The 14,343-nt window shown below is 33.9% G+C and overlaps 1 protein-coding gene across 3 annotated transcripts in view; it reads right to left on the bottom strand.

Moving 5' to 3' along the window:
• Window positions 1-14,343, bottom strand: part of NUP155 (nucleoporin 155) — a 53,171-nt gene that overhangs the window by 22,578 nt on the left and 16,250 nt on the right. For all 3 annotated transcript variants that reach the window (XM_070774744.1, XM_070774743.1, XM_019982974.2), the window contains exons 12-21: window positions 12,413-12,513; window positions 9,718-9,888; window positions 8,082-8,192; window positions 6,813-6,907; window positions 5,948-6,036; window positions 5,202-5,264; window positions 4,541-4,688; window positions 3,442-3,508; window positions 2,287-2,402; window positions 700-797 (exon numbers count right to left, since the gene is read on the bottom strand). In XM_070774744.1, coding sequence (XP_070630845.1) covers window positions 700-797; window positions 2,287-2,402; window positions 3,442-3,508; window positions 4,541-4,688; window positions 5,202-5,264; window positions 5,948-6,036; window positions 6,813-6,907; window positions 8,082-8,192; window positions 9,718-9,888; window positions 12,413-12,513 — 1,059 coding nt within the window. The remainder of the gene's footprint in view (window positions 1-699; window positions 798-2,286; window positions 2,403-3,441; window positions 3,509-4,540; window positions 4,689-5,201; window positions 5,265-5,947; window positions 6,037-6,812; window positions 6,908-8,081; window positions 8,193-9,717; window positions 9,889-12,412; window positions 12,514-14,343) is intronic.

Genomic DNA, 14,343 nt, shown 5'->3' with positions numbered 1-14,343 from the left:
TTCCTTTGCTCCTTCCTTAGCTGTTACTTTTTATAACTGATTAAAAAAAAACACACAAAAACGTAACACTTGATTCATATCGTAAGCGATGTAACAAATACCATTTCACACACATAAGGATAGATATTTAAAAAAAGAAAAAGAAAAATTACTGGTGATAATGTGGAGAAAACTGGAATGCTTTGTGTACTAGTGGTATAAATGTACAATGGTATAGTTGTTATGAAAAAGTTATGGTGGTTACTCAAAAAATTAAAAATAGAACTACACATAATCCAGCAACTGCAATTCTGGATACATAAGAAAATAATTGAACGTGGGAAGTCAAATTTCTATTTGTATACCATATTCATAGCAGAATTATAAAAATACCCCAAAGGGTGAAGGCAACCTAACTGGGATCCCACAAGCCGTGTGGTTTGTCAAAAAAAATAAATTAATTAAAAACTAAAAAAAAAAAAAGGTACATATCATCATGTTTTCTGGTGGAAGAAAGGAAAAAAAATTATGAGCTGAAAGTTATGGAAATACAAGATGTCCATATTATACTTATGCAAATAACACTAATATTATTTTAATAAAAATATTCATTAACGCAAATGACCTTATCAAGAGATACCCACTGTTTTCTATTCAACTAATAAGACTCTTTACTCGAGTCATCAACATTTAACTGATCAATCAGAAGCAATAATTTACCATGCAACTTCCTCTGCAGCTCCTGTTGCATCTGCTGAGTATTTCCATTTTCAGGACGCATGAATCCTATCAGCCTCTGCTGTACTTTGGCAGCAGTACTGAAACAGAAATTCCAGAAAACATATTAAAAAGGTTGTGCAACTATTACCATCACCTAATTTTAAAGCATTTTTACCCACTTTCCATTTGCAATTCTTTTTTTTAAAATATACATTTATTTAATTGGAGGCTAATTACTTTACAATATGTTGTTCAAAATTATAAATAGCATTATACTACTAATAGCTTGACTATAATGGAATACCATATAGCCAATACACGTGGCAATAGGTAAAGAACCCGCCTCCCAGTGCAGGAGATGTAAGAGATGTGGATTTGATCCCTGGGATGGGAAGATCCCTTGGAGGAGGGCATATAATTAAAAGTTTACACTGTCACTTCAAATTAATTCACTGGGGGAGTGATGTGAATTTTTTACAAGTTTATATCATTTTATAACAACAAAAACTGTGCATCCTAAACATGTGTCCACACAAAAACTTCTACAGGAAAGTTCATATCAGCATCATTCATAATAGTCAAAAGCTGAAACACACAACACAGTAAATCAACTAAACTTCAAAAAACAAAAACATTTACAAAAAAGATAAAAGCTGAAACAAGTTAAATGTGTATCAAATGATAAACGGAAAAATGAAACCAAGGACTAACACACACTACATGTGACAATATTACACTAAGAGAAAGAACCCAAAACAAAAGGTCACATGTTGTCTATTTTCATTTACATAAAACATCCAAAATATGGCAGGTCCACAGAGGCAGAGAAGACTAGTATTTGTAGGAACTGGGGGACGGGCAACTTGGAGTGCCATGGACTCCACATGTTTGCACCACCAGATTCATATAGTGAAACTCAAATATCCAAGTGAAACAAAGTTAAAGTCCCTCAGTGGTGTCCAACTCTTTGTGACCCCACGGTCTGTCCAAGGAATTCTCCAGGCAATAGAGGAGTGGGTTGCCATTCCCTTCTCCAGGGGATCTTCCCAACCCAGGGATTGAACCCAGGTCTCCTGTATTGCAGGCAGATTCTTTTACTTGGTGGTGGAGCCTTTGGAAGGTAATTAGGTCTGGATGAGGTCATGAGGGTGTAGCCCCATGATGAGATTACCACCCTTAGAAGAAGAAAGCAGAGAACCTTGGGTCTGGTTCTCTCTCTGCCACATAAGACACAGAAAGAAAGCAGCTGTCTGCAAACCAGGAAGAAGGTCCTCACCGGAACTTAACCATGCTGACACTCTATCTCAGACTTCCAGCCTCCAGAACTATAAAAAATAAACGTTTGTCATCTAAGGCAGTTTATGGTATTTTTGTTACTTCAGCTTGTTATTAAGATAGGAAATGACTGATAATGGGTTTAAGGTTTCTTTTTGGTGTGATACAGCTGTTCTGGAATTAGATAATAGTTATGAAATTTTAACTTTATGAATATACTAAAAACCATGAAACTTTTTTAAAAGGACAAATTTTATAATATGTAAATTAAATCTCAGGGACAAAAGGGAAATAAATTTTACTTATTCTTACTTTGGATTTCCTAATGGTCCTCCAGTAAATTGGGAGTTTCTGTCTAGAAATTCTTGTAAGCCTTTCAGTTCTAGTAGCACTGACTCCAGCAGCTGGGAGGGAACACTACTTTCAATCTGAAAAAGAAGAAATATTTTCAAAAATGTAAAAACAATGAAAAAGAGTATCCATAAAAAACATATACTCTATATTCCCATAATTGAATATTGAATTTTAATTTTGAGGTACCCTATCTTCACAAACAGAAAAGTTATTCCTTATATTAATTTATACTTGGTGACCAAAATAAAGGCCTAGACACCCACATTCCACCCTTGCTGCTTCGGTTAATCAGGTATAACTTACAGACAGTAAAATGTACAAATCTTAAGTGAACACTTTGATAGCTTTTTACATCTTAAGAGTCACCACCCAGACTACAATACTGAATATTTCCAACACCCAAGAAAGTTCTCTATTGCCCTTTTCTAGTCATTAGTCATTCTATCTTCTAGGTAATAAACCACTTTTCTTACCTCTACCAAAAAAAGTATAGATTGATTTTGCCTGTTCAAAATTCACATAAATGGAATCATATATTAAGTAAATACACTCTGATTTTTAGAACTGTGAATTTTAAAAGTATCACAGCTAAAAATATATTTGATATCTCTACATTGGAAAAAGAAAAAAGCTTAAAATAAGTTGCACACATACTTCATATTAAAAAATTTTTATTATTTGAATTTATGATGATACAAATTTCTGTTTCTTAAAGCACTCTGGAAAGTATGCCAATGCTTGGAATTTAGTGCTATGTTCATGGAGTTTGTAGGCATATAAGCAAAATATTAAACAGTAATTTTGAGCAATATTAAGTATTGGGACTGACTCTATTTAGCCCTATAACAATGTTACAAGGAAGATACATTCTCATTTTACTTTAAGTTATCAGGCTCTGATTGTCAAATTTACTCATCAGTTAACAAGTGACAGAGCTTGAGATGTAATTCAGGGGGTGAACAGTTTACTGAACACCTACACAAACACATACATGAAGGAATAATCATTGCATGCTATTTATAACATTAAGAAATATGAGACCATCTACTTATCCACTGAAAATATAAACTGGTTACATAGAGATGATGGAATACTACCACACAACACACTTACTGCAGTGATCTCTCTGTTGCCACTCTTAAATACTCTCTCCACAACTAAACTAGCATCCCATATGTTTCTGGAAAAAAAAATGTTTTAATGATTATGCTATAGATGAATAAAAACATTACAATATGTAGTAAATCCTTTTGCTGTGTGTTTATTTAGTTTTTAAAGTGTGGCAATGACTTCATTTAACATTTCACTAAGTTATCTGAAAGAATAACAACAACAACAAAGAAAAAACAGGAAAACTTCCAAACTTGATGTCATTTCACATAATGAAATACTGCTGAGGAAAAATCAAAGACTCTGGGTAATAAGTTGTAAACAAGGAAGTTCTGAGTTATGAGTTCTGCACTGTTTCACATTTTTAAGCAAAATGATTCATATGAAAGCATACGTCTCAAATTTAAGAAAAACATAACCAGACATAATTACTTGGCTACAGCAGAATGATTGCAAAATGGCTGTAATTCTATACCTACTCCTGACACCTAGCCTCTTTACAATATGACTCTGATGCCTGTTTTATAACGAGGAGTCTATTTCCCATCTTTTGAACCTGGGGTGGCTCGGAGATGTCTCCTTGACAAGTAAACGAAGTGGAAATGATAGGCCAGTTCTGAGCCTAGGCATCAGGAGGCTCTGCAAGTTTCTACTTTCTCATCGAACCTTGCTACCACCAAGTCAATGATCTTTGACTAACCTGCTAGAGAATAAGAGAACAATCCAGCTGTCCCAGCTGAGGCCACTCTAGACCAACACACAAACAAAACCCTGAACATGTGCCAGAGAGTTCTGAGTAGAACTCTCTTCTACCTCAAGGCCGATTTCATATTATGGAGTGCTTTGTTACACTCCATGTTAATATACATAGATATATTTTGAAGACACATATACATATGTGAAACATAGTAACAAATATAACTTGATGGTTAGATAATAGAAAAGCTGAATGACAGAAAACCATCTTATTAACAGACAAGTGAGCTTAAACTATAAGTAAAATTTAGCAGGAATACGATGTTCCAAATTTGAAGCTAAAAATGTTCAACCGTACAAAATAGAGCAAGGTGAGCAATAGTTAATTATTCTATGAAAAACTTACCCCATGATTCGAGAAAAGTAAATGCAAATACCATTGTGTTTTCCAGAGTACACGATCTCTGGTCCAGCCATACAACTCATACTTGTGGCCTGAGTTGCCGGGCTTCCCAAAGCACACACTGGAGTAGACATGGCAGGAGGGTGAACACCTTGTACACACATAGGAAAATCAAATCTCAAAATTTAACCATAAACGTTCAGAATTCTCAAAAATCCAAGTCAGTTGTACCTGAGCCCATAGGAAAAAACAGTTACAAAAATACTGAAATAAATAGTAATTTAATTTGATTTTCCTTGACAAGAAGTGAGACTTAGACTTGGTTAGGAACTCCCAAGTTGGCTTTCAAGTGTGGCAATGCAGGATGAAAAGGAAAGCAAGCTTGCAATCACTGCATCTTAATGGTGGGAGTGAAACAGGCCAGTTAGTTCAGTGCTGGTGATTAAATCCTGCTACTCACAAAGGGGGCTTTCTAGGTAGGCTAGGTAAAGGCATTCACAGCCAAATGCCAATGCTTGTTTGGATGCCACTTCTATTAAATCACATTATTTTCAGGGGAATAGGACAAGTTAATCTTCCCCACTCTAAGTGTTAAGAATAATAATTCATAATGATGGCTCCAGAAAGAATAGTAATAGCATCCTAAAACAGAGAAAAGAGGTACCTTGAGATGGTGTCCCTAAGAAAGATGGATTTGGATACAGAGTACCACTAGGAACAGGAGAACCTGAAAAGAAAACAATATAAAGACTGATAAAATTATCTCCCAGTTTTTTGAATCTGATCAAAATCAGACACAGAAACTGCTTCTAAGTTTAAGAGTAAGGAGGGGCACCACTCATAATATATTCAAGAATTAGGGACCCATTTCCTAGCAATTTTCTAACAATTCCCACTTTGAAAAACACTGAGGAGGGAGTTTGTTATTAAATCACTCAACTTTTTCCTGCTGAATAAGTAACAAATGAGTTCTGTAAATATTACTGCTTACATCTTATTTTGTTTCCCAGTATACACTAAGGATTCACTATATATAATTCTAATCAGAAATCTATAGAATTATTCCCTAACAATCCAGTAGCAGAAAAGAAAACATAACAAAATTTTTTATCCATTAAAATATGTTACTGTGTGTGCTCAGTGTTTGACTCTTTGTGACCCCATGGACTGTGGCCCACCAGGCTTCTCTGTCCATGGTATTTTCCAGGCAAGAATACTGGGGCAGGCTGACATTTCCCACTCTTAGAGGATCTTCCAGACCCAGGGATCAAACTCACATCTCCTGTGTCTCCTGCCTTGGCATGCAGATTCTTTACCACTGAGCCACCTGGGAAGCCCTAAAATATGCTACAAAGCTTTTAAAATTCAAGCTCTGTTAGAAATAGTTTCATTTCAGTGTTTCATACTCACTAGAGTAGACAGGAGAGCCCAGGATGGGACCGACATTACTCGGAGTGGGGAGAGTGGTTGGAAATCTCATCTGTGCTTCACCACCGTACCTATTTTTATGACAACAGGGGCTGAGTTTATTCAGTGAAACTATCCATCTTAAAAGCTGGACTTGTTTCAAGTCCTGCTTAGCTTCAGGATAAATGCTTTAAACGTTAGTGACTTCAATGCATCATGCTGACAGTGAAATACACACATAGATACCTAATAAAATACTTATTTAGTAAATGTTGACTTGAAACTGCTACCAAGAAGAATTATAAGGAACTCTGGCAATTTCTAAAAAAGGGTCTGTGAAGCATAGAATTTATTTAATGAGTGTATGGTACTATAATTCCCACACTAGAATTATGGTTAGACTACTCAAAAAATTCTTTTAAAAAAAATTGCATTTTAAATTTATTCTTAGCTAAATATTTTCCAAACAATATCTCTTTGATACCCAAGTTTTCTTGAAGTGATGCAGAATCTCTCCATGCAAATGATACACATAGAGCAGAATTGGTATAGTCTTAGAGGAAGTAGAAAAGACAAATGAGAGTAACTGAGGTAGAAAGAAGATCAGACAAAAGAAGTTGGAGAATCCAGAGAAAGGGTTACAATGCATAAATTATGCTCAAGGTGCTTCCAGGTGTATTATCACCTTTCCAGATTTCATCTTTTTGCAAATAAATTTTACTAACTTGTCTATATGGTCACTTAAATGTTTACTTTATTTTTTTTTTTTTTTAAATGTTTACTTTAAAGTTAATGTGTAACGACCACATTAGCCAATGCATCCATTAAAAAAAAGTGGCCAAAAACAAGAGAAAAGGGACACACATACCTGAAGAAAGCCCGAGTAGCCCAAGCAGATACTTCTCTGTCACAGGCAGCAGTGGAACAAGCAAGAATAAGGCAAGTTGCACAAGCTTGGTCTTCCTGTAAAAAAAAAAAATTATCTTCCCTTAGAATAAACATAAACATTTTGAATGAAGTTTTGTTTACTGCTGTATCCAGTGTTTAAATCTGTGTACAGAGCAGGTACTTGATAAATATTTACTGAATGAATCAAAGCAGCGGGTATGAAAAAGGAGAAGTAAACACTATTGGTCTTAAAGTTTCTCATAGGCACCACTATTAAAGGATGTTCTCTTTTTCTTTTTATCTAGATTCTATTTTAGTTTCTGGTGTAGTCACCTCCTTTTTTTCTCAAGGTGTTTTAATCTTTTAGAAAACAACAACAGCTAACATTTATTAAGTACCTGCTATCTGCCAGGCACTATTTTAAGAGTTTAGAGCATATTAATCTCCACGTTACATATTATAATTTAATACACATTTTACACATGAGGAAATGGAAGTCAGAGAACTCAAGTAATCCACTCGGATGGTGGAGCTGGTTTGAATCTAGAGTGTGTATATTTAACTTTGGTCTGATATTCCTGACTTTAAGCATTCCCAGTATTACCTCATCACTTCTAGTTAAGGTTTTAAAATACTAAAGTCCCCATCACTGTTACCCCAAACTTTTTCCTCATGTCATTAAGCAAAAAAAAAAAAATTAAAAGTTATTTATCTGTAAATGTCTTATCCTTTATTTTACTTTTTTAGAAAACTTTCTATTAATATTTTGTATTGTGGTATAGCCGATTAACAAAGTTGTGATAAATTCAGGTAAAGAGCAAAGGTACTCAGCCATACATATACATGTATCCACTCTCCTCCAAACTCCCCTCCCATCCAGGCTGCCACATAACACTGAGCAGAGTTCCATATGCTATAATGCAGGTCCTTGTTGGTTACCATTTTATCCATATTTATCTATAAATGTCTTGTCCTTTAATAAAAATACATTTGTCATATAATTCAACCATCACGCTCTTACTAGTACATTTTAATAAGAATTTATCAACAGAATAGAAAATATGAGCATTTACCATAATAAACCTTATAGCGTATTAATCCTATTCCCAAACACCAGTACATAAATGATTAAAGCAAAGAAGGAAGACTAGTATTAATCCCAGCATTTTGATCCTAACTTATATAAAAGGTAGCTATCATTCTCATTGTTTAAAATATCAGCACATTAAAAAAAATTGCAAATAATTACCTGATGTAATTTAAAGAATCTTTCAATCTCTTCTCCATCTCCACCCACATTACTCACAAGTAGATGCCTCAGTTGATCCACAGGTCTAAGTTTATGAAACATAAGACTCCCCTAAGAAGTTAGATAAAAAGATGAATAATAGATTTACTAAGAATGGCTAGTAGCAATGGACCCTATGTTAAAAAAAACAAAACAAAAAAACTTCAAGAACACAAAGTACACTGGTCAAAAAGATCATCTCATCTACCTTTCAACTCCCAAGCCACCCTAGATCTATATATATCCATATGGAAAATTTAAAAAGTGAAGCTTTATAGACCTTTAGCTAATGCACAGTACTGATACATGAATAGTCAGATAAGTGGAACAAAGTAGAAAGTTCTGATACAAGCTCAATAAATACTAGAATTTAATATATAATAAAAGCTGCCCCTCAAACTAAAGGATCAAAATTAGATTATCCATTAATCACAAAGGCACAAGTACATCCACTTCAGAAAACACTGAAGCTGAATCCATATTCATACCTAAACCAGGATAAATTCCAAACAGAAAGGACAAAATAAAACTACAACAGAATAGTACTAAAAGAAACTATGGGTGAATGACTTCATGAACTTAGAGTGTGGAAGCTTTTTAAAAAAAAAACAAAAAACTGTAGCAGAAATCCCCCAAAATAACAGAATATTTCAACTACTTATAAACCTATTCATATGGGGAAAAAAAAAATCTCAATAAAGAAAATCAAATGACAAACCAGGAAAAATGTTTGAGCCTAAATCACAAAAAGTTCCCTTAAATATATAAAGAGTTTCTATAAATCAAAAAGACAAACTTAATAGAGAAGTAGGTATAGAATCGGAACAGACAATTCACAGAAAAATAAACACTAGAAAAGACCGACAACCTCACTCTTAATAGGATGGAGTACTGTACTTGTATAGGATGTAAGGAAATAGGCACTCAACAGTCACCGATGGTGACTGTATGTATACAGGGAAACCAGAAACATCTTTCAAACTGATAAATACTTTTTAACCCAGAAGATGCAATTCTATAGCTCTACTCACACATGTGAAATTATATATGCACAAGTTTGTAGCATTAACAGCAAAAGATGATCCATTAACAGGGACCTAGTTAAATATGGTACATCCATTAAAAAGGAATGCCTTTTAAATATAAAACAGAATGAGAAAGTCCTAATATCAATATGGAAAGATGTCTAAAATATTTCTTTGAAACATAAAAAGCAGCACATATGCCATTATTTGTTTATAAATATATTTGTATCGTTGGTATATCTATAACGTATCTCTAGAAAGATACAAACTCTGATGACATGGGAGTCTGTAAGGAGGGGACCCAAACCAGAAGGGAGATTTTATTGTGTATACCCCTCGGTTTACCACTGGAATTCTGTCAATGCATTAGTACTCAAAAAATAAATACTAAAAAATGTTGTATACTACTTTGCATTTTTGGTATTTATAACTATTCCTGAAGAATATTTTAAGAGTAAACATTCCTAAGTGCTTAAGTAAATGACTCTATTAAGCAACTATCACAGAATACTTGGACAAAAACGTTAAATATGGCTTCTTTTTGTCTCTGCCTTAACAGGATATGCACGTACCTGTGCTGAGAGGAGAACAAACTTCTTGGGAGGCAACATATGCTGCTGTACAACAACTGGTGAGTCAGTTATTGGAATATGATCCTTATTTAAGGGTGTGATAATCTTATCTACTTTCAACTCATCTATTGCAGAAAGAGCCCAGGAATGACCATCAACACGAGTAGTCATCTATGTAGAAGAAATAAATTTTTGTATACATATAATTAAAGTTACATAAAGCAAAATCTTCTAAAAAGGATAGTCTTTGAATAAATGTAGGATTTAATAAATTAATAATAAATTAGGATGAATATTCTCAAAAGTCAGTATTTAATTTTTTAATACCTATTATTTTGATTGAGCATCTTCTATGATAGTAAATAATCTTTTCATACCAGAAGAAAAAGGCAAATTTTTCTTAAGATAAACTAGATATAGTATATACTATAACTACAATTTTTTCAGTAACCAAAGACTATATACCTTCTACCTTCTTTCCAGGGTGAACTGATCTACACTGGTAGGGTTCAGTGCTCAAATTTCCTGACACATGGTTTTGCTCTCTTCTGAAGGTATATTTGCTTTCTAAACTAAGATATTCTTTTTAAAAAAGTATCTTGGTCTTCTAAAATACTTTATTATAAAAAATTTAAAGCATCAATAAAATGTTGAAAGTACACTGTATGTCCATATGCCTGATACCCAGATTCAACAACTGATAGCATTTTGCCATATTTGGTTTCTTCTTCCTATATTTTTTGAATAACTATTTGAAAGTTATGAATATCATGTCACCATTAAATATTAATATATTTGCATGCATCTCTTAAAAATAAGGATGTCCTCTTACAAAACCATAAAACTATTCTTACATGTAAGAATATTAACATTTCTCTAATACAATCTAATGCCCAGTCAATACAGAATTTTTCCACGTCCTAATGTCTTTTATAGCTGTATTGGGGAGACCAGAATTTGATTATTAATGTTCATGAGCTATATTTACATTTGTTTTTTAAGTCCACATTTATTTGAGAACTCAAGTATACAGATGAAGTGATATGATGTACTGACATTGAAGTCGCTCAGTCATGTCCGACTCTTTGCAACCCCATGGACTGTAGCCTACCAGGCTCCTCCGTCCATGGAATTTTCTAGGCAAGAGTACTGGAGTGGGGTGCCATTTCCTTCTCCAGATCTTCCTGACCCAGGGATCGAACCCGGGTCTCCAGCACTGTAGGCAGACGCTTTACCATCTGAGCCACTATGATGTATAGTACCTATTTTAAAAACAAAAGCAAATAATAGCTAACATTTATCGAGTACTTCCTACGTGCCAGGTAGTATTTTGAGCACCCTGAACACATGAACTCATTTAATCCCACTCTCACCCCACAGAGGTAGGTACTATTAATATTAAAACTACTACAGATGAGGAAATTGAGGGCCAGAGACATTTAAATCCTTTGAGTCACTGCCCTGAGAAAATGGAGCCAGATTTCAAACCTGCACCCTCTAACACTGTGCTCCCATCAAGACATGGTTTATATCCTGAGTTCTGAATCCTTACAGTCTATCACAGAATGAGGCATACACTATGTGCTCAGTAAACCCTAAAGGATAAAGAAAAGAATTTGAGAAAGGTGCTCCTTGTCGCTATACCTACCTGCCTTTACCCCAGTTGCTTAGGCCACATCAGAAACTTGGAAGAGCCCATTCAAACCATGTTCCCCCTTCCCAGGATTGGGGTCTTCCTCCATCCACCTACACACACATTCTCCTACTTCCCCTGACAAGAAGATTCAGTTTTAGAATAACCAAAAGCAGGCAGTAACAACTAGAGCCAAAATGCCTTTAAAGAGATGGCTCCAAAGAGACTCTCAGACATTCAGACCCTAGTGGGGGTTGGTTGATCTGCCTTGATCAGCAGCCTCCAGGTACAGGTAACAGGAGATATGTGAGGGCATCTAGGAGGACAGATGGAAGTGGAACAGGGGACACTCAGAGGAGTGAGCATCTCTGGCCTCTTCTCAGCGCCTTCAGGGCTGGGATGAGTGGCCCAGATGTGGGGCTGGGCCAGGATGTGGCCGCTGGGCCAGGCGGGGGCCACATCTTTCTCCCAGGACCTCTCCATTGACTTCATGGAGTATGTGCTAATATTTACTTTTAAAACACAATTATGTGTTTGTGTATATACATTTGTATATGCGGGAAAAAGAGATCCACAAGATGGAGTGAAGGGTAATTCCTTAATGTGGGATTCAGTTTACCATTCTATTCTCGCATATGTTTGAAATTTTCTATAATTAAAAGAAAAAAGTTAAATATTTAGATGGAACTACAAATTAAAGAGATCATAAGAATAAAATTCTAAGTCATAACTAAAATAGATGGCCTCATAATAACTAAAAATATATTCAAATGGGACAAAGATAATGTCAGAAAGATGTAGTTATTTTCAGGTACCTTATGAAAATATTCTAAACGGGTTCCAATGTTTTCTTTAAAGATTTTTTTACTGAGTACCATACTGACTTCTCATCTTAGGAAAAACAAAGAACTAACAGTATATACTTCTTTTCAGTAAGACTGCTAACCATATAAGATTATTAGAAGCAAACAGTAATAAATCAGAAGATAAAAGCTTCTCATAATTTTGGTTTTCATTTAAAATTATGTAAAAAATTCTTTAAAATCTCTCAAGATAACTCACCTGAGTTTCCATCATTGGCTTTTGGAAAGGAAATGTATCATGGTTGACACACCACAAAATATCATTATCTTCATTTTCTGAGGCTGCCATCAGCAGAATACCTAAAAGTTTAATACATAAAATCTCATTATAGGATGTCAAATACACCTCCACAATAATCGTAATAATGTTAGTAACATTATATGGATACATAAATATACATATTAATCTTTATAAGTAAATAAGTTGCAAAATAAACAAAAAATAAATCCTCTAAAAGGACATATAATCACTGCTAGGGTAGCATCACTAAATGTTCTAGACTGTAAACATTATTTCTTTCAGATAAATACAACTCATTTGTACATTTCTAAAGTTAGTATATGTTTACAATAAGCTTATTAATTTAATTACTATATTTTAAAAAGTATTTAGTACATAAAAAATTGTTGACTTACAATCAATGGTATGTAATATTCAGTGAAAGAGAGTTCATGTACTGTTTAATTTAAATACTCCATGAATAAAAATGATGAAGTTACTAGTGGAATGGCAGAGATAAATGTACTATGAAAGAATTACCTAAGCAATATTAGCTGACATTATAGTTTGGTTTTGAAATATGCTTTCCTAAGCTCAGTTCCAATTCCTCCCATTGATTTGCTCCCTTCATTCTGATTTTAGTGATATTAACCTTGAGTCCATTGGCTGACTATAAGTGATGGGATCCTAATTAATTATTAAGTTATATAACTAGCTTGTAAGAAATTGAGAATAGTTTATATCAAGTAGCAAGAAAATGTTTTCTTAAAATTAGTGTATAAAGTTTGAAAAACTGAAATTTGATTGTATCATGCACATAACTGAAACCACCATATTTTCCCTCACTAGATTTCTAGCTTTAAAACTTAATTCTATTTATGATGGCATCAAAAATAATACTTAGAAATACAGTGAAGAAATGCAAAATTTATAGTTTCTTACATATTACTATAAAAAATTAAAGGGGTTATAACAGAAAGATATCCCACATTTATGGATTTGAAGGCAATATTTATAGGATGGGAATACCCCTCAAATTCATCTATATTTTCAACAATCAAAATCCCATCTGCTTTTTTTTAGTTGCAGAATTGACAGACTGATTCTAAAATTTATATGACAATTAAAGAGTTCTAGAATAGTCAAAAGAATCTTGGAAAAAAAATGTTGAAATGGGAATTTTAAAACTTATGACAAAGCAATAGTAATCACAGTGGGATATTGGCATAAGGATGGCAAAAGGACTTCTTATTAGGAACTCTTTACCCGTTAGCAGCTGAGTGACTGCTAATGATGAAACATTAGGAGTGATGAAAACATTCTGAAATTAGGTAACAGTGATGGTTATACAACTCTGTGAATAATCTAAACACTACCAGAATGTACACTTTAGAAGGCTAAATTTTATGGTATGTAAAAACTGTATCTCAATTATATGCTGTGAAGCTGCATGTTACAATGTATTTGAAAAAATTCCATTTGTAAAGGCAAGTTTCATTTGGGTGTTGAAAAATAAAACATTAGAAGTCATAGTAGAATAAGTACAGAAAAGGCTTTAAAATTATTATAAAATCAAAATAAGCTAACAGATGCTTTCTCACATTGGAGAAAAGCACACACAGGTTTTTCTAGTTTTGATGTTTAACTAGAATCTCATTTTTTAAAGTTAATTATGAATCCAAGAGTTCATCATCAAACTTTCATACTCCTGGATGCAAAATTCTCCATATCCATGAAGACATGGACAAATGGTATCAGAAAAGTCATTCAAGTTTTCCGGTTATAACCATCCTGAAAAAACAAAGTTCAAAGTCTGTCTCAATGGATAACACTGATTTTGACCAGTGAGTTCATATACAAGTACTTTTTAAGTTCAAAACAACTTAAAAAGTACTTAGATATTAAAAACT

Source organism: Bos indicus, chromosome 20, assembly GCF_029378745.1.
Source record: "Bos indicus isolate NIAB-ARS_2022 breed Sahiwal x Tharparkar chromosome 20, NIAB-ARS_B.indTharparkar_mat_pri_1.0, whole genome shotgun sequence".
Classification (NCBI taxonomy): Eukaryota; Metazoa; Chordata; class Mammalia; order Artiodactyla; family Bovidae; genus Bos; species Bos indicus.
The sequence above is the reverse complement of the archived record's forward strand: the minus strand, read 5'-3'. Positions and strand labels throughout refer to the sequence as shown.